The 26,768-nt window shown below is 45.0% G+C and overlaps 1 protein-coding gene across 1 annotated transcript in view; it reads right to left on the bottom strand.

The window, feature by feature from the left end:
- RPA1 (replication protein A1) overlaps positions 1-26,768 on the bottom strand; it is a 78,442-nt gene that overhangs the window by 38,896 nt on the left and 12,778 nt on the right. The window contains exons 5-6 of the mRNA XM_015421866.1: positions 25,444-25,532; positions 10,095-10,190 (exon numbers count right to left, since the gene is read on the bottom strand). Of these exons, the coding sequence (XP_015277352.1) occupies positions 10,095-10,190; positions 25,444-25,532 (185 nt within the window). The remainder of the gene's footprint in view (positions 1-10,094; positions 10,191-25,443; positions 25,533-26,768) is intronic.

The following is a 26,768-nucleotide window of genomic DNA, read 5'->3' as shown; positions in this document are numbered from 1 at the left end:
TCAATGGGATAGAGACGGAACTAATGCCAGGAGTCCCTGTTTGCCTCCTCCATAGGTAGCCTACTGCCCAGGTGAATGGACTTCTACCATCTGAATCAATTTAGCAGTGGCTCAAGTGCCCTCCTGCCTCTCCTGAGAACAGGAATTCCTGGAAAGAAAAATCCCATTTTATCAAGTGAAGGCAGGAGAACATCCTAGAACCTCTGGGATATGGAAGGGAGCCAGAGTGGTGTGATGGTTAGAATGTCACAGTCTAATCTTCTTTAGCACAAAACGTTGATCATTATATTGATATAGATCAGTGGTTATGTGTATGGAAAACAAATGTAAAGATTACAAAAGCGACTGCATATAAAGAAAATATTTATTAAATGTGTTATAGGTGGTATATTACTCCAGATAAGCTAACTAAATTCTATCCTGACCCATCTAATGAAGAATGTTAGAAATGTCAAAAAAATGTTGGTTCCTTTTTCCATATGTGGTGGACTTGTGATAAAGTTAAAGTATTGGTCCTGGATACATGAACTGTTACAAAAAATGTTTAAAAATATGATACCATATACAACAGAACTGTATTGGAGAAAAAACGAAATCCCCTCAAAGGAAGAAATTATAACTAAAATATTGGAAACAGCAGAGAGGGACATTAACCTTAATCCTGAGAGGACATAATAAAGAAGATTTTGAAGACACATGGTCAAGATTTTATAAATGGATAGAAGAGTACAAGATACAAAACTCTCGGACATCTAACTGAAATGAAAAGAAATAAAAGTTATATTTTAACTATATGCAAAAGGTATACAAGGTGAAAATAGTAATAAATATATTTAGATACTGTATGAGGGCATCAAATAGATCAAATGATGTAAACAAAATTCCCCATATGTGTATTTCTGTATGTTTGTATATCTGTTATATAAAATAAAAAGTTATATATATAAAAGAATGTCACAGTCTAAACTTTATAATGAATACACATAAGTTCATAGGGCATCTGTCACACTTCCCGAGAGGGCCGCTAGTACTACTCACCCAGCAGAATGTCCTTGACTCTCTAGAAGAGACAATTTTCTGAACATTTCCTATGTCACTTGTCAATATTGTTTCAACCACACTGGTAATACAGACATAAAAACCTTACTAGTACTCTAGGAAATATTCCAGAACAACAAACAGAGCTTCTGAATTGCTGATGTCAGAGGTCCTGTCCAAATAAAATCAGAACTCTTTCCTAGTGTTAAGCTTATGCCAGTCATGACTTTGGACATGCACGGGATTTGATCAAGAGAAGTCAGAATCAATTCCTGGGCTCTATGCAACATGGAACTAATTTTTGGTATGAACAAAGGGTTTAATCTGAGAACCACTTTGTCAGTACGGAAAACATACAGGCTCAAGTTAGAAGACAGAGCCAGTGTCGTATAGTGGTTAAGAGTGTTGGACTAGAATCTGGGAGATCCAGGCTCAAATCCCCATTCGTGCCATAGAAGCTCACTGGGTGAACTTTGTGCCAGTTATACTCTCTCAGCCTAACCTACCTCGCAGGGTTGTTGTGAGGATAAAAAGGAGGAGAATTATGTAAGCCACTTTGGGTCCCCACTGGGGAGAAAGGTGGGGTATAAATGAATCCAATAACTCTGACTCTCTGTAATTATCCATGGCAAAATATTGGCTACCAGAGAGTCTTCAAAGACATGCTAGCCTTCAGCTCAGAGAAGGAAGGGACACATGAGAGCTCCAATCTGAGAAACTCACTCCAGTTAGGAAAACAAACAAACATATGAAGGGGAAGTTGCAAGAGATTCTTGCCCTTACAACCGACCATGTTTCTGAATACGGAAACCCTCCTCTTCAAGGTACTGGAGATGAGCGAGCCCCCATGAATGGCTCCTTTTGGGAACTCTAAAACCAGCCAAGCATCTGTGCCTCTTGAGGTATTACTTCTTCTATCACATTCCACTCGAAGGTCTCCCAGGTGACACCATATGTTTTGTTGAAGGACGAATGGCAGGAGGGCTGTCAGTACTCCATCTGAATACCCACACAAGTTCAGCTATCGCTGTTCAGCCCCCATGCTGCGAACTGCTATTTTTTCCAGTTTAGGATGAATGATCAGGCCATGTAAGAAGATATTTATTTCCTTTCTGAAAGCCGCCAACAGGGTGCCACTGACATAAAAATCCACTCCAGAAGCCAGGGCCACCTGGGCCAGAGCGGTGTGATTACAATCAAGTCTGCCTTCTGCCATCTGATGCACTGAACACCCAGAGATTGAGAAGGATGCCACGAAATGCATATCAGAAGACCCTGATGCCATTGTTGCTTGCCTATGCCTTCTGCTTCTGTGCACTGAAAACAAGTCATGAACCTCACCGTCTGTCTGATCACTCTGGTGACCAACAGGTTCATGATGTAGTGTTTGGTTATCGTTTGAAACACTCAGAGACTGAGAAATCACTCTTATTTCCTGTATTGTCTTCCCTGCCCACTTAGACCGCTAGGAGGTCTGAGAGATCTGTAGGTGCTCTGTGAGATAATTCCCTGCCAACCAGTATTCCCTCTAAGCTGAGTTGGTGTGAGCTAGCTCACAGATTTTTAGCCTCTGGATCACACATTTTTTTCTTCGCTCAGGAAGGATGGCTCCAGAGCAAACTAATTTATGCAGTAGCCAACTCACTTGCTCACAACTTTAATGCCGGTAGTCCACAAAGGAGAATTTTTGCTCACAAGACTCCAGTTTAGAGGAACCATTGCTGCCCACCTAATGATTTTTCTATTTATATATTAAATTTGTTAATCGCCCAGTCCCTGCAATGCAGGATTCTGGGTGATGTACCTCATTCATAAAAATATCAAGATAAAACAATTAAAACATTAATAACATATTTCAAACAGGAAGATGGTGTATATTAATTGGTCCCATTTCAGACTGCCATCGCTTTGCGGGCAGGGGAGAGGAGGGCAAAGCAACTGGAGCGGGAAAGGGTGGCAGCTATGATGGAAATCGTTGCTGTCCCCAACCAAAGGCCTGGTGGAACATCTCTGACTTACAGGCCCTGCGAAATTGCATAAGGTCCCACAGGGCCCTGAAGGTATTTGGCAGAGAGTTCCATCAGGTTGGGGCCAGAACGGAAAAGGCCCTGGCCCTAGTCTAGGACAGCCAGGTAACTTTAGGGCCAGGGATCACCAGCAGGCTGTCATCTGAAGAGTGTAATGCTCTTCCAGGGACATAACGAAGGAGATGGTCCCGTAGATACGTCAGTCCCTGACCACTCAAGGCCTTGTAGGTCAGTACCAAAACCATGAACTTAACTCGGTATTTATTTTATATATTTATTATTTATATTTGTATCCTGCCCATTACACGAACAGGCTCAGGACGATTACAACATTGTAATCAAATTTAAAACACAGAGCAATATTTAAAACACAAAGCAATATAAAACATAAAAATTGGTAGCTACAACTAAAACAGGAAATCAGCTGGCTACAAGAATTCTAGCCCGTTGGTATGGATGGAATAATAGCCAGCTATCAGTGGGTAGATAATAGCAACCTCAGGGAGGCCATGTATGGGCGCCTGCTGCCTCAGCCAAAGGCCTGGCGGAACAGCTCCGTCTTGCAGGCCCTGCGGAACTGAAGAAAATACCGCAGGGCCCTGATCTTAGTGGGGAGCTTGTTCCACCAGGCTGGGGCCAGGGCAGAAAAAGCCCTGGCCCTGGTTGAGGCAAGATGGACGTCCTTTGGGCCAGGGACCACCAGGAGGTGTTGATCTTTAGAGCACAGCGCTCTCTGGGGCGTATATGGGGAGAGGTGGTCCCTTAGATATGTTGGTCCCAGGCCGTGTAAGGCTTTGAAGTGAATCTAGTACTCAACCTGTAGCCAATGCAATTGGCAGAGCACAAGCCGAACATGAGCCAGTACAGGCGTCGACGTCAGCAAACGCGCTGCCGCATGTTACACCAGTTGCAATTTCCAGGTCAGCCTCAAGGGCAAGTTGAGCATAGAGCAAGTTGCAGTAATCAAGCCTTTGCATGGGTCATTATAGCTAAGTCCTGCGGAGGGAGACAGGGGGAGAGTATTCCACTGGGAGCCAGTGTAGCTGGTGCAGCACCGCATGGATACGTACCATCGGTGACGTTCCCATCAGAACTCATGTCACTGTGTTCTGGATCAGTTGGAGCTTCCGGGTTAGTTTCAAGGGCAGGTCAGTGTAAAGTGAGTTGCAGTAGTCTATCCTGGAGGGGACCGTTGCATGGATTACCGTGGCTAGGTTGGGGCACGACAGGAAGGGGGCCAATTGCCGAGCCTGGCGAAGAATACCAGTCTGGCAATATGTGTGACCTGGGCCTCCATTTTCAAGGAGTCCAAAACAGCCCCCCAGCTCTTGATGGATTGCGCCAATGTCAGTGGCGCCCCGTCAAGAGCAGGCAACCTATATCCCAGCTCTGAAGTTCCCCTCCCTAGCCACAGAACCTCCATCTTTACTGGATTCAGTTTCAACTTACTCTGCTTCAACCACCCAACCGTGGCCTTCAAGCCTATGGCCAGATTATCTGGGGCAGTATCTGGGTGGCCGTCCAATAACAGATACAGCTGGGTGTAATCAGCATACTGATGACACCCCAGCTCAAAGCTCCATGCTACCTGGGTGAGGGGACATATGTAGACGATAAATAACACTGGGGAGAGAAGTGCTCCCTGAGGGACCCAGTTTTCCAGCTTTGTGAGTTTCTACCTGTAAATTTATATAAGCTTCTGTTGACCCCTTGGGGTTGATCCAGTCAGCTTTTTCGCTCAATTGCACCTAACTCCCCTCCTTATTCCAGCCCCCATCACTCATGCTATGATCCCAAGCATGGCTTTCTTGGTGGTCAAAGGGTAAACTCCCCTCCCCTTTTTGCCAGTGGAAACTCGCTAGATTCAACCCACTGTCTATGCTGATGAGTATATGAGATTCTAAAGATTCAGAACCGAAGGTCTGGAAAGCTACTTTTATGGCCCAGAATCCCCACCAGGTTTTCTCAATTCCTGGCTGTCCCAAACTCTCAGAACCATTTGACTTCTCATACAGCTGTTAAGCTCACCACCCCCACTGACACCTGTATTAATTTGACCTTACCAATGTGGCCAAATGTACCCAATGCAATAGACTACCCTCTTCCAGCCACTGGCTGATGACTCTCTTGATTTTATCTGAGGCAATCAGCGTTATTTAAACTACACAGTGGTTTTGTTTTGAAGGACTGGAAGGAACTTTTAGAATTGTTTTGTACAGAACCAGGGTTCGTTTACAATATCCCACCATGACATTACTATAGCCATTAACTGTACTAGAGTCAAGGTGTTGTCCTGCCATGACATTCAACAAAACAGAAGTCCCGTTTTGTTTTACTAAAATAAAGTAGTGTGTCTACGCCCTGGAACTGCAGTGCTCAAACCTATTTTATCAACTCCATCACCTTCTTCCCTCACTTCCCTCTCTCTTCTGATTAGAACAGGCAATACTTATGTGTGTCCGTCCAGGAACATGTATTACAGAGGTGTCAAACCCATTTGGTACGAGGGCCAGATCTGACATAAATGTCATCTTGTCGGGCCGGGACATTCACGCCATAAAACATAATGCCTGGTACCAGAGACAGAAACTATACGAAGGACAGCAGCTGGTAAGCACCGAGTTGGTGTATCCTTACTGCAAGACCTCATGGACTGGGAGGGGGTGGCAGTGGAAAACCCACATAAGTGGGCCAACAGTGCAGTGCTGGGCAGATGCTCCCACGATACTTGACTGCTGTAGATGAGGTTGTTCTGCTTTGCTGAAGCCACAATGGAGTGGCTCTGTCCACTCCCCCCTCCCCAGCACTCCCTTCCTTTCCATCAGTTGCTCATGGGCCACGTAAGAGCCCTGGATGGGCCGGTTCTGACCCCCAGGCCTTATGTTTGACACTCCTGAGTAGAACCTATGCAAGTCCAGCAGTGAGCTGGATATAAAGCACTCATCTCTGTTCACTGCAAGGCTGTATTCTTGGAGACATTGATGTGTAGTCTGGATTGTCCAGAAAGGATCAGATAAGCCCTGAAATAGCACAGGCTTGTTTTCATTGGTGGCCACTTGGATCTTTAATCTACTTCAGGATGGGAGAGGGACAGCTTTAGGGACACAAAGCTAGGGCTCAATTCTCAACTTTTGGTCTCAAAGACAGAGTGGGTTGTTTTTAATATCCCAGACCTGGGGTCCTAAAAATCAACAGCTCAGTACAACTGGCCAGCACTGGATTTAGCAGGGAACTTTAGCCTGCCCCCCAAGAGTATGACTAATGCCAACAAGACACTCCCAAGGCGGAAGAAAAGGGTTAAGGGCTGCCAGTGTGGTTCTGTGCTCGTCACCAAGAAGGGAAGCTTTTGTCTACAGACTTTCCTCTCCACATATATCTGTGTGTTCTACACACACACATGCATAGAAGTCGACATCTTCCCTTGTTTCCATAAGCACTGCCCTGAGGAGCCCTTTCAAAAGCTTGGTGCTCACAAGCCTCAACAGTGCCCCAGGTCAACACCCCAATGACAGAGCCAAATGTTCCTTCTGGACATGTTGGAATACCATCACACTGAAGCCAAATATGATTTCATCCAGCAGTGTCCACCCTGAATGCTACTGATAACAAAGTTTCATTAAAGCCACCACCACCTAAGTGGTTTCAGTCTGTGCTGGTTCTTCCCACAGGGACATTGCCCTTGCCAGCACTGTTGTTGTTGTTGTTCAGTCGCACAGTCGAGTCCGACTCTTCGCGACCCCATGGACCAGATCACGCCAGGCCTTCCGGTCTTCCGCCGTCCTCTGAAGTTTGCTCAACTTCATGTTCGTTGCATCTATGACACTGTCTAACCATCTCATCCTTTGCCGTCCCCGTCTTCTTTGACCTTCAATCTTTCCCAGCATCAGGGTCTTCTCCAGTGAGTGCTCTCTTCTCATTTGGTGGCCAAAGTATTTGAGTTTCAGTTTCATTATCAGGCCTTCCAGGGAACAACCAGGGTTGATTTCTTTTAGGATTGACTGATATGATCTTTTTGCAGTCCAAGGGACTCTCAAGAGTCTTTTCCAGCACCATAGTTCAAAAGAATCTATTCTTCGGCGCTCTGAACAAAGGCTCTACAGGACACCACAGTCAACTCAATTTTTCTTCAGTGCTGTCTCTCCATGTGCTTGTCCCATTCACTCGCCCCTACTTTCTGAAGAAATTTCAGCTAAAGAAAGCGCTGCCACTGGGACATCCGCCAAAAGTGTCTTAAGACACATCGTGACCTCAGCTGGCAGACAGCAGAGCTTTATCTAAGTGTGCTGTACTTGTCCTTGAAAAGTAGACCACCCTGCCTTGACATACCTGTCAAGACTTGGGTGTAGATAGAAGTTTTGGTTGCTGGCTTCAATGTATGTACTGAGAGTTCAGGCTTCTATTGGGAAGAAGCAGCCAACCTGGGAATCATCCTTGTAAAGGAAGAAAGTCCACCTCCTCTTGCATCTGAGCCATCTCCTCCTCCTCTCTGGATTCAGAGGTCAAGCCATGACTTTCTCAACCACCTTTCCACAGAAACGGCTGTCTTCCTCCTACCAGCAACAGTATGAACTGGAGAGCTGCTATGCCTCAAACAGCCAGTAGGTGCCACTGCAGTCCGATTTCCCCCCACATGCCTACTGGCTGTTTCATTCTTAGGAGGTTATCTGAGGGTGACAACCTGGCTTCTCTGAAGGCAAAATGACCTGGCTGCTGCTCCAAGGAAAAACTACTCTCATCCACCCCACTGAAGGGACAGTCCTTAGTATGCTGTGTCTGTCTAGGCTTGTGGGAGAAGAGCTGCTCAAGGCCACCGTCAGCTGATGAGCGCCCTGCAGGCCAGCTGGCAGCCCAAACTCTGCAGAAGAGCCATTTCACTCCCCACCAGACTCGAAAAGGTGCCTTAGCCAGCCCGGCTGCCCCCCATTCAGCTCTGCTGTGAAGAAAGCGCTGCTGCATTTCCCAGCTCGTAGGAAATGGCTAACTGGGAACAAGCCAGATCGCTCGCTCTGCTGGAGGCTTGAGCAGCCACTGTGTATTCCTCATCATTGAAACAGTTCTGGGGGAAAGGCCAAGGGGAGGAGGGATCCCTGTGAGAAACCTAAGAGGCTTCAGCCTCCCCATTCTGTGTAGGGTACCCATGTCCCTCATCAGACACAAAGAACAGGAAGGGCAAACAGCAGAAACAGAACTCAAGACAGGAAAAAAAAAGAAGTTAGGCTTGTTGGCTCTAGGCTACCATCAAAACAGGCCCGTAGCCAGGAAATCTTCGGGGGTGGGGGGCACGGAGGGGGCACGTCCCTACGTCACTTCTGACATCACCCAGAAGGTTGGCTTTGGGATTTGAGCGCACAGTCTGTATCCTTTCCAGCCTCGGGCTCCATTTTAATTTGATTCCGACGAGTCCGCTGCTTGATTTCAAAGCCTCCATTTGCATGGTGTGAAAGTAAAAAACACCCCCCCAAAAAAAAGGCCAGATAGCTCGCCTGCTGCCCTGCCTGCCTCCTCTGTGCTGGAACGAGTACGGTGCTGCGCTCCCCTCGTCTTGCGTGCTGCAACCACCCAGCCGCTAAGCCCATAAAGCTGACCGCCACTCCTCCACCAGGCTTGCAGCACTTGCCAGCCTGCTCATCTGCTGGATGGTCGCTCCCGTGCTGGGACTCGAGGCAGAGAACGTCTGAAGCAGCAGCACTGCTGGCTTTTCTTCGCCTCCCTCCCCGTTCCCAGGGGCAGGGAGGGAGGGGAGGGGAGGGGACCGGGAGGGGCAGGGCAAATTCGGCAGGGAGCATCACCTCAGAAGCCCCGCCCCAGTGGCTATGGGCCTGAATCTACCCATCTAGAATCAGGAAGTCTGAACCACATGCTGCTACCCTGACATGAGGCAGGGCCATTGTAGGAAGAAGCCCCCCAAAGAGTAGAGGTCACTGCTCACAAGCTGGCCCTTCAGCCTCCTCCTCCAGCTGTAAGGGCAACTTGAAGGTTCCAGAATGTCCTCCTATCTCTACTGGAGATTAATGCCTTAACGAGACATTCAGCACAAAGAGATTAGGCTGACTACCCATTGCCAACACAAGACATTTCTGCATTTAGACATTCATGATGTATGCACAAAATTTCTATGAGTATTTTGGCAAACTAGAAAAAGGACCAGATTATTAATGAAGCTCCACTATAACCTGACAGAGTCTAGAATATTATTTTGTAGCCTCAATTTTCATATCAGCTTCCCCACCCTCCCCTATTTATTTTTAAGCTATATATCACTGCACTTTCCCTGGAAACAACAGGCTTTTAAATTATAAGCATCTACTGCAAATAAGTTAACAGGCTAGGGTTGAAATTAGAAGTGTCCAAAATGATCCAATTGCCTCAAGATGAGGCAGGCAATGTACCATGGGAGACATCTGGCAGCAACCGAGTAACGTCACATACATACATCTTATGATGATTCTTGCATTCTTTGACAAACTTTTTATTTGCTAGCTATCGAACTTCCTTGCTTCCTGTTCAAAGCCTGGGGGCACAACCCTCCAGGAAACTCTCTTGTGACTTGCACACCTTCCATTCATTTCAATGGGGCATTGTTGCACTCTCCTACAGGACTATTTCTCAAGCTTCTAGATTTGTCCTTTGTCACAAGTGCCACTAGGCCGCTCCTTCCTCCAGCATTAACTTTGGCATCAGTAGTGACAAACAGAACTACAGCAGCACCTCGCAACAAGAGTGCTTGGCTTCATCAGTAGGCATCCACTGATTCAATATGGTGGGCCAAACCACATCAGTTGGTGTCAGATTAGGATGAACAGTGATTGGAAGAGCAACAGGAGAGGACAAAAATGCTTTATCATATGACTTTTGGACTATGACTGGTCCCCAATTCCAAACTGGGACATCTTCATCAAATGCTTTTCCAGTCCAAACCCCACACGGGACACAGATAAGGGAAGACGCATGGGTCTTTAGCACCCTCATCTCTGCAACTGTTCCATTCTTCTGTTTGCTACCAACCCTCTCAACTGCAAGAGTCCTTACCTGCTGCAGGGTTCCATTTCTGCTGCAGTGGCTTGCTTGGTGCTTCGACGGCTGCAAAAGCAGAGGTCTGCTGCTGCTGCCCTCCTTGCCCAGATCCTGCCAATCAAAGAAAGGCCGCTTTTTAAGTCCCATGAATTGCAAATTTAGAACTTCGCTCAATACCTTGGCAGAGATTTTCTTGCACACATGAGGCACTGCCAACCTCAACATCCCCCCCCCAAAAAATGAGGGAGGCTTTGGCCACTAAAGGAAGGCCCTGGTTCTCCAGCATCCCTTGTCTACCACCACAGTTGCAGCTGGATAACCTTGAAAGCTCAATGTGGAGCTTCTCACTTTAAAAAAATATTTACTTTGTAATCTAAGAATCCAGGCTTGAGAAGTCCCAGATTCCATGGTGTCATGGTGCCTAGACATTTCACTGGGAAGCCTAATATCTTCAGCAGCCATTTATTGTAAGTGAGAGCTAGTTCGATGTAGTGGTTAAGTGCGTGGACTCTAATCTGGGAGAACCGGGTTTGATTCCCCACTCCTCCACATGCATCTGCTGGTGTGACCTTGGGTCAGTTGTAAGTTTTTCAGAGCTGTCCTTGAAAGAGCTCTCTCAGCCCCACCTACCTTACAGGGTGTCTGCTGCGGGGAGGGGAAGGGAAAAGAGGTTGTAAGCAATGCTCCCTCTAAGCTGTGGAGTTTTGTGAGCAAAAATTCTACTTTGTGAGCTACTGGCATTAAAGTTGTGAGCGAGCGATTTGGCTACTGCATAAATTAGTTTGCTCTGGAGCCCTCCTTCCTGAGCCAAGACAAAAATCTGTGAGCTGGAGGCTAAAACTCAGTTTAGAGGGAACACTGGTTGTAAGATGCTCTGAGACTGAGTGAAGAGCAGGGTATAAATCCAATCTCTGCCTCCTCCGCCTCCGCTCTTGGTGATTCTCAGTAAAAGTACAAAGCTTGTTTAGGTGAGGGAATAGACGTTAGCTTTTCGTTGTGATAACTAACAAGTTAACCCATATTTATTTATGCTTTATCAGCTATGGTTTTAATAGTAGTAAGAAGAAACTGTGAAGAGTTTGGACAGGGTTACCAGCTCTAGGTTGGGAAATACCTGGAGATCTTGGGGGTGCAGCCTGGGGAAGGCAGGGCTTGGGGAGGGGAGGGACCTCAGCCGGATAGAATACCATAGAGCCCACCCTCCACGGCAGCCATTTTCTCCAGGGGAACTGATCCTGGCCATCTGGAGAACAAATGTAATAGCGGGAGATTTCCAGGTGCCACCTGGAGGATGGCAACCCTAGCTTAGGATTAGGTTTTGTGGCAGCAATAATGAAAAAGTATGATTATTAAAATATAAAACCTTTTAGGCTGAAAAATAAGTCTGGCTCCTAAATCTTTGGGGTGGTTTGTAACGCCGAGGAAATTTTTAAAGGATTGAGTAATACAGTTAGTATAACTATACATACATAATATACATTGGATTCAGAATAACCAAGTTTGAATCCAGTGGCACCCTTAAGACCAGTAAGGTTTTATTCAAGGTATAAGCTTTCGTGTGTATGCACACTTCTTGCCGCCCTGGGCCGTCTGGGTAGGGCGGGATATAAATCCCAAAAATAAATAAATAAATAAATATATACCTTGATTAAATGTCATTGGTCTTAAAGGTGCCACTGGACTCAAACTTTGTTACAACATAAAAGGACGATGTGGAACTTACAGTTTAACGTTGAAGGAAAACTTTTATAGCTAATATATTGAAATGAAGAAAAAGAACCAGCATGGTATAGCAGTTACAGAGCTGAACTACAACCAGGGACAACAAAAGCTTACTGACCTTAGGCCAATCACCCTCTCTGATCTACGTCACCGGGTTTTGTAAAAATGGAGAAAGAATTACTTATGGTACTCTAAGCTACTTGGGAGGGAGCAGGATAAAAATGTGATAGAATAATCCTTTTGAATGTACTTATTAGCCTGAACGCTGGTCCAAATATAATTACAACAGCTGCCATTTTTCAATGAAGCTGCCTGGATACTATCTACCTTCTTCAACATTGATCTGTTAGTATTGATAGAAAATGTTGGCTTTTCTCTTCTGCTGAGATCTTTATTCTTGTACCACTTATGTGCAGAAATAAGTTCCTATTTGCTATGTGGGACTTAAAATAATTTTCTGAAAGTTGAAATGGGATTCTTTTAAGGTCTTCACAAATTTTGTAATTTCTTCTCTGTGTTGGAGAACTTTGCTTCAGTATCTCTAAAAGCCTTGGGGCACAAACAAACATGGAAGAAACTATCCCCCAAACCACAATCAACAGTATCTCCAGCACAGACCCAAAGTGGGAAGTGAAAACTATAGGTGCCATCTGCTGATCACCTTAAGCATGCATTTTAAAAACATTAACACATTTTGAATTTGGAGAATGTTACTGCAATATTCTAGGCATCTCCTCCTACTTGTTTCCTCAAATCCAATTTCCATGCCTTTGTGCATCCTGTTCCAAGAATACAATCCTGTTAAAGAATATGAAGTAACAGATCCTTCAAAATAAGCAGGTCTATTTTAAAAGGACATATTTAAAAGGGGCCAGCTCCTCTCATAGCTGCTTCCAGAAAAATGATTGGCATTAGGGAACAAATGGCAAGTACTGGAGCCAGTGCACGTGTGCTTTTTAGAGCTTTCTCCACCAGTCCCTTTCGTGCACCATTGCCCAACAGAGGATGATTTAATGGAAACCTGAGGTATTCTGGATGCCAAACTATGTTTTCAAGACAGCTTCCCCCAAAATAGCCTTCCTACATCTGGTCTTTCAGTTTTGCACTAGATGACAAACCATCCAGCTGCATAAGGCTTCCCAATATGGTTCAAGACATGGAGAGCCTTTCCTCCTGGCTTACTGGTTATTTGAACCTAGCTCTTTTGCCTGCCCACATAACACTCATAACACCCATCTATCACATTAGGCCTCTAAAATGTTTTGAGTTTAATGTAACTGGAAAAGATTGAAATACATAAAGTTCTCAGAAACAAGATGACTAATTGTCTCAGTAAGCAAAGAAAGAGAGAATCTTTCTGCCTCTTCCAGTCCACAACAAATCTCCTAATGTCTGGTTGGAAGGAGGGATCAACAAGTAACAGCCAATCAGAACCCATGGAACTTTACAAAACTGGAATGGGGGCAGTAAAAGGGGGAAAAACCTGCTAAACTGAGGTTCATAGGTCAGACAGGATTTGCCAACCAGAGAGGCTGGTTTTAAAAATCCAAGAATCTCAGAGCTTTCTGTTGAGGCAGACTAGTGAAGTCTGGTGGCTGGGATCACACATAGTTATTATTCTAAGAGAAAAGGAAAAGTGCAAAGCACACACTGGGATCAAGACAGAAGGCATCAGGAGTCCTATGCAAGAACCTGGTAGACCTGTGACTCCTGAAGAGAGAAACAATAAAGCTAAGGCTCTTAGGTTAAATGTTAGCCTTCTAAGGTAAAAGTTCACAATCCTGGCTCTCAGTTGCTCTTGGCCTCTGTAAAAACATTTTGCAACAGTGACATTTCCGCTGGACTGTGCCCAGTATAAACAGAGTTAAAATTGTTAAGTCACTCAACATTCAAAGTAAATTTCCTAGCTGTTCTGAGAAACTAAATAAAAATTCATTTGTTATTTGTTCCTTCCAGCCTTCTGACTCCCGTGTAGCAACAGAACAAACAAGGTTTTTCCCAGTACCTCTCTCAGTCCTGATATTTGTCATCAATTACAAGTTATTTCTTAAGAGGTCTGCTTAAGAACATCAGAGTCCTACTGGATCAGACCAGTGGCTCATCTGGTCCAGCATCCTGTCTCTCAGTGACCAACCAGTTACTCTGGAGGGCCAGAACAGGGGGTAGAGGGCAGTGCCTACCCCTGATGTTGCCTTCTGGCACTGCTATTCAGAGGTTTATCGCCTCTGAATGTAAATGTTCCCTTTAGTCACTCTGGCTACTGACTGTTGATGGTCAATGAATTTGTCTAAACCTCTTCGGAAGCCATCTATGCTTGTGGCCATCTCTGCATCTTCTAGTAGTGAATTCCACATTTTAATAATTCATTGAGTATGTTATTTGCTTTTGTCTTGAATCTACTGCCCATCAACTTCATTGGGTGCCCCCAAGTTCTAGTACTGGGACGGGAGGGAGTTCTCTCTATCCACTCTCTCTGCCCCATGCATAATTGTATAAACTTTTATCTTTTACAGTTCCGCAGGGCCTGCAAGACCAGGCTCTTCCACCAGGCTTTCAACTAGGAGCCGCCTCACCACTACCACCAATGTTTGTGGTGGTGGGCTGGCCCCAGTTTGGAGATTGAGTTATACCACTGTATGGTGCCGGAAGATCATTGAGTTGGGAATCTTGTTTGCTACATCATATAGTATATCATCTTATCAACAAAGAATGTTACTACTGTTAGCACTCTTATTATTTGATTGTTTTTAAAATGTTTTATATGTTTTTATGTGGATTTATGGTACCTTGTACGGATAAATGTAAGCCGCCCTAAGCCTGTTTGCGGGGAGGGCGGGATATAAATGGAATAAATAATAAACTTTCATCATATCCCCTTTGAGTTGTCTTTTTTCCTAAACTGAAATGTAAAAGACTCTTCTGCTTTTCCTCATTGCTCTTTAGCCACCCTGGCCAAGCTCTTCTGCTTCATTAGTTATATGAAGCCCTAGCTTCCCAGGTTCACCTCCTGGTGCCATACAAAGGATGGGCTCGAGGTATGATCTACAAGATGTATTCTTGTTTCATTACTTAGTATAGGTCAATTCAAATTACTAACGGCTCATTAAATTTGCTTCTTCTTTTTTTGTTGCAACAACTCTGATCATGCATTTCTCTTTCTCGGTATCTTAACATGCATCTACTATCCTTGAGATAATTTGTTTAGCTAGCATAAAGCAACTCTGATAACAGCTAAAGTAACTTCTCATGAAGTAACTTCTGTCTGCTATTATAAATCCCAGGAAAAGAGCACTGACTTTGACTGGGAAAACAACAAAAATACAGCAGCTTTACGACTAACATTTATTTCAGCATGAGCTTCCCTGAGTCAGATCCTACTTCCTCAGATGCAAAGAAAGAAAGACATTTTGCTAATTTTAATGCAGAAAATTACAGGTAGGGAAGGAGGAAACAGAGTCGAGAAAAAAGATTTATAAATCAGGTGTGGTTCTCTATGTAAGAGACCTGGACAGTTCACACATAAGGATGACAGACGTCAGAAGTTCAAGCCTCTCATGGGGTGAAGATAAAACAAAAGTGCAATAAAGGTTAGCAGCAAACAAATTAAAGAAGTGTTCTTAACATGTTATATTATACAATAATGTTTTACTTTCAGAACAAACATTTCTAAAAAGTAGGGGCTGTTGGGTTGTTACAAATACGGTAAGGAAATACAAGTCTGTGCTTAAGCCAGGATGACAGAAAGTGTTTAATTTCTTGATGAGTTCCAGTTCAGCACTTTCACATTGTATCCCTTTGAAGTTTTTCTGTAGAACAGTGACCTTCAGATCTGCATCTGTTGGTCCAGTGGTTCCCTACTTGTTTCTGAGTGTTCTGATCTCTTATGTATGTGTGTAGGTAGAGTTTGTTGAGAACTGGGGTCCTATGTAGTAACCAGCACTGGCATTGGAATGTGGGCACAACTGGCACTGGCCTCAGTAAAGATGAGCCACAGAGGACTTCTACTTCTCATTGTTGATGGGGCTCTCCTGCTTGAGTAGCCTGTGTGCACATGGCTAGGTCTGGCCAACATTGGGGTGAGCGTGGAATGTGAATAAAGTTAACCTAAAATGCAGTAAGTGGTTTACATAAAACTTCAATTTTATTTAAAGGATCTTTGCCTGGTGCTGTTCATGTGAGGCCCATGGGCCCAAATCCCTGTTTCAAGATCTGAGTATGAGATCAAGGGAACCACAGGGGCAATTTTTGTGCCTGATAATGTCATAAGGAGCTGTCAGAAAGAAAGATGCAAGAGCCTGGGTTTCGAACAAAATTACTCTTTTTGGACTTTGTTTAAAAAACTACTATAAAAGCAACCCCTTTGAGACTCTTATTTAGAGATGTGTTAGGATGCATCTAAAAGAGATCCTCTTGGAACGAACAGACCAGTAAGAGATTTTAGCATTGGAACTTGTTTCTGTATACATGTGAATGTTAGGAAGTCATGGATATTAAGTTATCTTTTCTATATATCATTTTATGTTCTCCTTGATTATATGTTTCATGCTACTGCAAAGTTAGAAGGTTTAGCTTAATACACCATTGATAACTCATCACTAGTGTGTTGTTGAAAAGCAGATGCATCATTCAGAGCCCATTTAAATTCTGATTCTGAATCAGAAACTGTGTTCATCAAAGGGTAGATATCACAAAAGGGGCTAATTACCATTAGGACCTGTGAATTAAGTATTAATTGCCCTATATAGAGTCAAAGAAACTACTCAAGCTTCGAAAAGACTTTTCTAGAGTAATTTCCTAGTGAGAAAGGCAGACAGTAAGTAAAGTAAATACATAAATTTAAAAAATCAATATGGCTTTTTGCCATCACAAAAGGAAGCAGGCCTTAAGCAAAGAGAAAACAATGAAGTGAGACAGGCAGGGCATGGGCTGGGGAAAAACACTTCCAGTCAAGACTCACAACAGGAAATCATACAAGAATTTACACAGTTCTGTCTACAGAGCACTTGGGAGGCTTAAGCGTCACAAGGACACCCCTCTCCATTGATAGCATGTACTCTGAATGTCATTTTAGCTCTCTCAGGATTGTGACCATACCGAGAATCAGATGAAGCAAGCTACTGAAAAGATAAGGTACAATAGTTCTGAAGATGTCCTTGTATCCTTTCTACATATGCAGAGACTATAATTGATTAGTTAAGACTTCAAGAAAGCCTGTAGAATGAAAACAAATGTGTTAGATCCGAGGACAGTTCAGCTCTAATGACTTGGCAGTTCCAAAGGTGTCCAACGGTACACGGGAAAGCTATTTCAATGCAGTAACCATCCTCAGCCACGGAGTTAACTTTTTCCCTTCCTGAAAGCAAACCCCAGGGAAAAGATGGCATCCCTCCTGACTTAAAATACACAACAACCTCATGGGTCTCAATCACACAGTTAAAATTCCTTTGGGCTAGAATATTAATCTATATATCTAATAGCCATGTTCCCCCCCACCACAGAAGAAACCCACAAAACAGGACCACCTGAGGCTAGCGTACGAATTGCTGCAAATCCAGAGGAAGGCTTAGGTTTGCAAAAAAAATATGGAAAGTTTAAAAAAGCGGGCTACAAAAATATTAACAGCAACATCTGTTCAACACAGAATAAAGAACTTTAGATGGCACAGAAATGCAAAATGGCACTTGACAGGTAGTACACCAAACTGAAGGAAGCTGGGGGGGGGGCAGGAACAGTGAGAAGCCAGGAGACACAGCAGGAAAGCAGGGACTGTGAGAGAGGGAGAAAAATACGAGTGACGAGGGATGAGCAATTGGGAGGAGGGAAGAATGGGCAGGCGCTTGAATCTAAAATATTTATACGGGGGGGGGGGGATCAAGGCAATTATTTGTTTGAATATAACATTTAAACTACAAGTTCAAAGCTTTAGGTGGAAATTGTCTGCACTGGAACAGAACAGTGCTTGTAAAAAATGAAGACATCAGAGCATGTGATTCTTGCTGGATATGTAAGGGCTTGGGGGGGGGGGGAATTGGAAAATTAAACATAACACTGGAAACACTGAAAAGAAACTCCTACGATATATTTTCTTTCTGACAAAAAAAAGCCTTGTCTTGCAAAGCATTTTATTCATTCCAAAGGTACTGCATAAAGAAGTCTGCGGACTTCCTCAATTTTTCCAATGGAAAAGATTGGGAAATTTGAGGAAGCACTGGAAAAAAACCTCTTATATGGTAGACATACAATATTTACAAGGTTTTTTGGTTTGAAATAATACTGGCAACAATCAATATGCTATAATGCATTTAATGATAAGACATTATAAGTTCGGTTTTTTCAATATTATTAAGTTTAGCTTAATACCTAATCTTGTTGGCAGTCCTACCTATTGTGATTCTGAGAGTCTCTGTCCAAATAATGCACTTGTTTACTACAGAATTTTCTATCTTCAATTTCTTGAGTACTGAATATACTTGCAATTTGTCTTCCAGAAAATCAAAACATATATACTTTTAAAGGACATACATATGACCAACAGAAGAATTTTATATGCTAAGTCAAAGACATTTAGGTTGGTTAGGAAAGTGAATATTGCATATATTTCAATCGGCAAGGTGCAGTTCATCTCCGGTGGTTAGCCTTTTTTTTACAAGAAGGGCAATTAATTTGTCCCTGCTGCCATTTGTGTTTTTAATGCCAAAACAGTTTCTCTGTTATTATTCAGGATCCCCATCTGAGTTAGTGCTTTCAATACGCAGCTTGAGCCAATCCAGACAACGTTTTTATGCCGTATCTTAGGGGTCCCTAATTGTGTTAGCTATGCTACAATGTGTTTAGAGACTGGGATGCATCTGTTGGAGACTAGGGCATGGCTATTAACCTTAAAGTTTTGGCTACGCCTACACTTCAGGGCAAAACCCGCTAGCAACATTCATATGATGCGGATTCCTTTGTTTCCAATTGGTATAGTCAGATCCAGAAGAAAATACACTCTATAGGTGTTTCTTTGGACAACCTCTGTATGCTAAGTACAATGCAGGCATTCAGAATCTTGAAACAGAGGATTTTAGATATTGCGAAGCAGATTTTCTGCTCTCTTGAACACAAAACTTGCTCCCCTTTGGCATTTGGTATCTTCCCAGACTATGGACTACCTGCTGCCTACTTCTCCCAGATTACCTCACCCCAGTTACGTCGCTCTTTTATGTTAGCTAGACTTACTGTTTTACCTTCAGCAGTACTGTCTGGGAGGTTTACCAACATTCCCTATCAAGAAAGATTTTGTCCATGCAAAGGAATGCACCTTGAAACGGTAGCCCATGTTTTATTTCATTGTGATTTCTATGGGAAAGTGCAGGATTGTATAATTAAACCTATTGTGTCTAACTGCCACGGTTTTTCTGAGGTGGTTAGTATCTTTCTTATTATGTGACTGATATCCCCATATTACAAGTTCAGTTGCAAGGTACCTTTTGGCTGCCATAATAATCAGGGAGCAAAAGATTAGCTCTTCTATCTGATGTTTGACAGATTTTATAATTCAAATTCTCTGTAAACTTGCCTTGTGGTATTTTGCTTTTCTTTTATGCCAATAAAGGGATTTGGATTTGGCATATATTTCAATTTCCCCTGGAAATAGTTTCAAAACATTCAGAAATTTCACATATTAATTCTCATACATTTTTTAGACAGAAACACACAGAATAAAGGCTCTGGGAACTGCAGGCACACTCATTTGTGCACACCTGAAGAACCACACACGATACTCTATGGGCGTGAGCACACACACATCTTATCAACAGGATTTAACTCTCTTCCTTGGAACTTGCCTGCATGGCAGGCAAGGCAGGATATAAACCTAAATAATAAATAAATAAATAAATAAAATAAAATAAACTTTACTGGGGCACCTCAATTTCACTGTAGCTGCTGATACAGCCTCACTTGCATTACACATTAATTCAGAATGAAATTGGCTATGACAATATCTGAGACACATATATACACAAGAATTTTTAACCTTGCTTTTGAACTGACCTGCACGGCCAATCAACTGAATGTATACCTTTTTTTAAAAACTGGACTGTGGCTTTATCCCCCCATCCCACTAGTTACAAATAAATAAAACATACTTGACTCTCACACATAGTTCTGAGAGAGAATTGCCTGAAAACTCCCAACCTTGCCTCATACCACATTACCAATAATTAATAATTCTGCCCCCCACAAAGCCCCCTATCTGCCCCGTTTGGAAGGATGCTTTTTATGAAAAGTTCGTACAAGTTTAGGGGCTTTCACATGTTTAGCTTCCACCCATTCATTATGGCTCTCATCAAAGTCTCTCCATTTGATAAGATAAAACAGTCACCCCCTTTAAGTTTAGAGTCTAAAATTTCCTCCACCTACTCGTGGGGTTCCCCATCTATGATCAGAAGAGGGGGAGCTGGAAGACAAGGTTTCCACTTCGATGGGCCAGGATCCTTCTTCAGAAGACTGAAATGAAAACAGGGTGGACGTTTCATAAGTTCTTTGGTAATTCAACCTCAACAGTCACCTTGTTGATCAGGTGCTTCACTTTAAAAGGTCCCACATATTTCTACCCCAACTTCCTCCCTGGTTGCAGGCTGCCGCCCCCTAAGGTGTTTCGTGGAGATGTACACTGAATCCGCCAGTTTTATCTCCCACTCTGGCCCTCTCCCTTTGTCCGCCTGGCGTTTATAGTCCTCCTTGGTCTTTGCCAGAGTCTTTTGGAGGACAATCCACTCTTGGGTCACCCAGGACCACCAGGACTGGGCTTCGTCGGTGCCAGGCTCCTCTGAGTTCATGGTAGAGAGGGGGCCCTCTTCATAGCCATGAACCGCTTTAAAGGGGGACATTCCAATGGAGCTGTGAATAGAATTATTATAACTGTATTCCGCAAAAGGGAGTAGGTCCACCCAGTTGTTCTGTTGATAGTTGACAAAGCACCTCAGGAATTGCTCCAGGACTTGGTTGGTCCATTCCGTTCGGCCATCCGTTTCCGGGTGGTGGGCGCTACTTAATCCCTGCTCCACCCCTAGTAATTCCAACAGTTCCTTCCAAAACCCCACTACAAACTGTGAGCCTCGATCGGAGATTATTTTGTGGGTTAGGGCGTGGATTCTAATTATGTGCTGCATGAACATTTGGGCCAACTGACGCGCTGTGGGCAGCTGCTTCCAGGGGATGAAGTGTGCCTGCTTTGAGAACAGATCCACTACCACCCAGATTAGTTTTCCCATGGCTTGGGGGCAGGTCAGTGATAAAATCCATAGAAATAATGGACCATGGTTGATCCGGGGTCTCAAGTGGTTGTAAGAGACTGGGGTTTTTCCCCATCCTCCTTTTCCCCCATCAAGCACATTTGGCAGGAGGCCACATACTGGGAAATGTCCCCCCTCATCCGAGGCCACCAGTATTGTTCAACGTTTTTAGATAGTCGAAATGCCCAGCCAGTTTGTTGTCATGTCCCAGAGATAGAATCTCCCCCCGCAGTGCTTGCGGAACAAACAGTTTGTTCTGTTGGTATCCACAGCCACCCTCCTTTTGCACCAAAGTTCTGTCTTCAATCTCCTCTTTATCAGAGTCAGTGAGAGCAGACTTGAATTTCTCAGCCCAAGGCACCCCCCCCCAGCACAGACCCCTCCGCCTGACTACGGGTGACTGGGTGGGCGTGAACATAGTGTCCTCTTCTCATTGGCTCGTGTGTTGTGGGAGGGGAGACAGAGCTAGGAAGTTCAACTTCCCAAGGAGGTGCTTCAGGGTGAAACGAAACTTACAGAAAAACTCCACCCACCTTAACTGTTTTGTGTTGGTGCCGGGGGTTTTTCAGAGGTTCGAGGTTTTTGTGATCAGTCCAGACCTCAAATGGAACTCTAGATCCCTCAAGCCAGTATCGCCAAGTAGTTAGAGCTAGTTTAATTGCAGCAGCTTCTTTGTCCTACACAGCCCAGTTCCATTCAGTGTTTGAGAACTTTTTGGAGACATAGGCCAACAGATGCAACTTTCCATCCTCCCCCTTCTGCAGGATTGCTCCCCCCATGACCACGTCCGAGGCATCCACCTGTACTATAAATTGCTCAGTCTCATTGGGGTGTTGCAAGACTGGCTCGGATGTGAACAAAGTCTTTAGCCGCTCAAAAGCCTCCTGGCACTCAAGGGTCCATAATAACCGGCTGCTTGGCTTTTGGCTTTCTGGGCCCTTCCCTTCGACTTTCAATAAATAGGTAAGGGGGAGGGTGATCTAGGCAAAGTTGGGGATGAATGGGCGGTAGAAATTGGCGAACCCCAGGAAAGACTGCAATGGACATCATGGGGGTTCCCATCCCACCATATCTTGAACCTTCCAGGGAACCACACCCAGTCCCTTCCTGAATATGCGATACCTCAGGAAATCCATCTTCTCTGTATGGAAATCGCATTTAGAAAGCTTGGCAAACAGGCAGTTCTCATAGAGGGCTTTCAGGACATCACACACCAGCCTCACATGTGACTCCTTATCTTTAGAATAAATCAAGATACCATCTAGATAAACCAGGGCCCCTTTGTAAAGGTACTTGTGTAAGACTTCATTAATCAAACTCATGAACACCCCAGGTGCCCCTGTCAATCCGAAGGGCATCACCCAATACTCGAACTGTCCCAGGGATGTGTTAAACGCTGTTTTGTACTTGTCCCCTTTCTTGATGTGTACCTGAAAGTAGGCATCTCTCAAGTCCAATTTGGTAAAAACCCGACCTTGGGAAGCCTCGGCCAATAAGTCTTTTATAAGGGGGAGGGGGTAAGCATTAGACATAGACACTGCATTCAGCCCCCTGTAATCTGTGCACAGTCTCAACCCCTGTCTTTTTTCTTGCGGAAGAGTACGGGGGCAGCAAATGGAGGGGTTGCTAGCCAGATGAACCCCTGGGCCAGGTTTTTGTCAATGAACCTTCACAGCTCCGCCTTCTCGGCAGGGCTCATGGAGTAAAGTTTCCCTTTGGGCATTGGTGCCCCGGCAGGATCTCTATTGCACAGTCAGTTTTGCAGTGGGGAACTCATCCGCCTCCTCCTCAAAGACTGGGGCCAGGTCCTGGTACTCCAGGGATATTAGGTTTAGTTCTTCTCACGCTTGGCAGACCCGTTCTACCACGGGGTGGGGCTCTTCCCTCTAATCGGGATCCCATTGGTGGTTCTTACATCGGAGGTCTAGGAAGGTTAGGGTCCCAGCACTCCACTGTCTGTAAGGGTCAGGAGTCTGAAAGCCAGGGACTCCCAAGCACCATGGTAAATGTAGCTGCGGGGTTAACCACAAAGAGCGCAGCTCCCAGTGCGAGGCTACCCCCACCGGCAAAGGGATGGTGCAGTAGTGGCACTCCCCCCCCATTGGAGTCCCACCCATTTGGGAGAACACTATGGGCTCCTTTAGTTTGTGCACCTTAGCTCCCAAGCCTATGGCTGGGTTAATCATGCCCCTGGTGCAGCCTGAATCGATCAGGGGCTGCTCTTGAATGTGCCCCCCCCCGGTTAATCATGGTACCAGTCAAAGAAAAGAGGAAGGGAAGGGGGTCTCACCGAATCTTGCACTGACGGTTGTCGGACCTGCGGGCTGGCGCTCTTCACAGCAGGTTCTGGCCTTTACCGCCAGTAGATGTTCCTCTCCATCGCTGGACAAGGTGCCTTCCAGGTCGTCGTGGGGCCCCGACTACAGAGCTTTGGAGGGCTTGGGCTTCTTCTCCGGGGTCTCTGGTCTTTTCCCCTTGGTCTCTTCAGTCTCTCGGGGCTCCTCTCTTGGGGACAGGCAGCAGGGAAGTGCCCTGAGCCCCCAAAACGCAGGCAGAGACCTAAGCGCATCTGGTGGTCATGGTCTCTCCTCGTGCTGGTGGCCCGGGTGGGTTTTGACCCCCCCCGGTACCTTTCCCGGGGTCTTCGGGTAGTATATCCACACCAGGTTGAGGCAGTTTTCAGTTTCAAAGGCCACCTGGATCCAGCCATTCAGAGTGAGGGGGTTGCCTTGTGCCAGTGCCTTCTCCAAAATGGTTGGGTTAAGGCCTCCACAGTAAAACTCGATGAGCACCTCCTCGGGCCCACCTTGTAGCTTGGTGGCGTCTGTCTTGAACTCATCTGAGTTCTCGCAGACTGTATAAGACCCTTGCTTAATTCCTTGAATACGGGTCCAAGCTCTCTCCAGCTCTTAACGGGTCTTCATACTGCCGTTGTTGGGCCTGCATGAATGCATCTACATCACATAGCTCCGGGGCTCCCACATTATACAGCCCCACGAACCAGTCAGCTGCGCAATTTCGCAGCCGAGCCCCCACATAATCTACCCAGTGATCGTCGGAAGCGAAGGTATGGCCCCATTCCCAGAGGAACTTCCGCACCTGGATAGCAAAGACTGCCAGCTTCTCTGGAGTGCCATCAAAAGTCGCTCTAAGGCCTGTTTGGGGCAATCCGGTCCCTGCACCGGGGCTGGTGGGCCCACCGGCCCATCTGGAGGGGGGAGGAGGCATCTGCTCTGGTTCTGCCTCCTCCTCTCCATCACTTGGCTCTTTCTCCATGAGCTCCCAGACGACCACCGGAAGATTTTGAATCAACATCTGGATGCCCTTCTGGAGCTCCTCAACTTCTCCCCGGATCTCTGCTTGGAAGCATTCTGCACTCTCGTCTTCGTTCAGTGCCCCCGTCACTCGCAATCTCTCAGGGTCATTACCGAATGTGCAAGAGGTTCTTCTCCATTCTAGGTTGGGGTGAGTCTTCTTGCCTCGTTGCCCCAGGGTGCAGAGCCAGGCTGGGTCTTCCCACCTGCCTGGGCAGGGGAAAGCCTCCTTGAGCTTTGCAGTTTTCCCACAGTTCCCATCTTGGTCTGCGTGCCGTCGCCTTTCTGGTCAACTGGATTGGGGATCAGAATCTCAGTCATCGTGACGGTCCCTGTCCCCATCGTGATTTCTTCACCTTCGCTTGTCATCATTTCTCGATGCAGCAATCGAAGAGAGGGAGTTCTGACACTATCAGACCCCTGGTCAAGAGACTCTCAACAACGCAGTGATTTGTTTACTGAGATAACTGCATGGTCCAGGTGGAACAGTACCATGTCAGAACTTAGGTTCACACGAGAAATCCCATAGTTATAGACAATTCAAAGAAAAGTGCACCAATCACACATTGGCAACCTTTCACACTCCCAACCCCTGGGAATAGGGAATATATAGTTCCCTTATCTATGAAAGTGAGAAAAGCACAGCTTTGACTTCAAGGTTGTCCCTGGCATTCAGGGAGGTATCTTGGAGGAAGAGTTACAGCCTCTACACTCACCCCCGCCCCAGCAATTTCCCATCCCCCAGACATCATGGTGAACTAGAGACAGAGTTTGACATGAGGATTAGTTTGACATGAGGATTACTGGGCACTGGAATCAGATTTTACCTTCCTCCATTTCAAAGGGGAAAAAAATATATCAATGGTGAAGACTGACCACCAAGATGGAAGGAGTGCAAACCTGAGAAGTGATCCCACAGCACAGTGGGATGCTGAAAAAGCAGAAAATCCTTATTTTGCATAAAAACAAGAAGACTCATTACTCAAAACCAAGCATAGCAGCTAAGTCTCTGAAATAAGCATCACAAACCACCTGAGACAAGCTTCTTACCTTCAGCATATAGCACTGGATTGCCGATTTTACCGCCTACCGCATCAGCAGTTTTCACAACATCTAAATCCATCAAGACAATCACTCTCCTGCAAAGACAAAAAAATTAGTTTTTATTATTGACACCTACTTGCTTTTTAAAGCCCATGAACTGGAAATGCAAACAATATGCAGGCTCTTGGGTTCTATTCATTCAATCACCTTTGGGAAGACAGATGGGAACAAAAGCTCCATAAACTGTCAGGAGCATAAGCTGTTCAAATACAAACAAGCATAAGTAGAAAACACTGAGCCAATATGGCACTTCAGTGGTGCTTGCAGACTGGCACAGTATGTGCAAGTTTCAGATGAAAAAGCACTATCAAGACTGCTATTCTTTCAGCATTTTGTAGAGAACATGCTGTTTTCTTTTCAGGATGTAGCTTGCATCTTTTTTTTAAAAAAAATCATTTTTTATTTAACAATAGAAACAATTAAAAAGAAACCTATAACTACAGTGAGTATCCACTCCCCTCCCACCCAGGGCCGCCAGGTCTCCTGTTACAGAGGATTACCCCCATTTCACCCACTCTTCAAAGGCTGGCATCATGTGACTTCAATCACAATATGCAAAGACGCTCTTAGGATTCATCCAAAACTCTATGGTTTAACCATATAGGCTTATGTGTCCCTGATATAATGAAACAAGACAAATGTGGACAAACACAACCTAATCAGAGAACAAGTATAAAGAAAACAGTTGTGAAAGTCTGTCTCACAATTCAAGCAATCAACAAGACTTGCAAAGAAAATGCTTACTATGTATTACAGTCTGAAGCATTACAACACAATAAATCAATTCCTACAAATCATAAGAAAATCCTAATGTAAAGGTACGTACATCATCGTCATCTCCAGATTATATAACAATGTTTCAAAATTGAACATAAGAACATAAGAGACGCCAATGTTGGATCAGGCCAAAGGCCCATCCAGTCCAACACCCTATGTCACACAGTGGCCAGAAATACCAGGTGCCATCAGGAGGTCCACCAGTGGGGCCAGGACATTAGAAGCCCTCCCACTGTTGACCCCCACCCCACCCAAGCACCAAGAGGACAGAGCATCACTGGGTTTGATTCCTCATTCCTCCACATGCAGCTGCTAGGTGACCTTGGGTCAGTCACAAGTTCTCTCAGAGCTGTTCTCTCAAGGGCAGCTCTGTCAGAGCTCTCTCAGCCCCACCTACCGCACAAAGGAGATAGGAAGCTTCTCTGAGACTCCCTCGGGGAGTGAAGGGTGGGGTATAAATCCAATCTCCCCTCCCTCCCTCCCTCCCTCCCTCC

Source organism: Gekko japonicus, unplaced genomic scaffold (assembly GCF_001447785.1).
Source record: "Gekko japonicus isolate JY-2015 unplaced genomic scaffold, Gekko_japonicus_V1.1 scaffold21, whole genome shotgun sequence".
Taxonomy (NCBI): domain Eukaryota; kingdom Metazoa; phylum Chordata; class Lepidosauria; order Squamata; family Gekkonidae; genus Gekko; species Gekko japonicus.
Note: the sequence above shows the minus strand (reverse complement) of the source record. Positions and strands in the feature narration are given on the sequence as shown.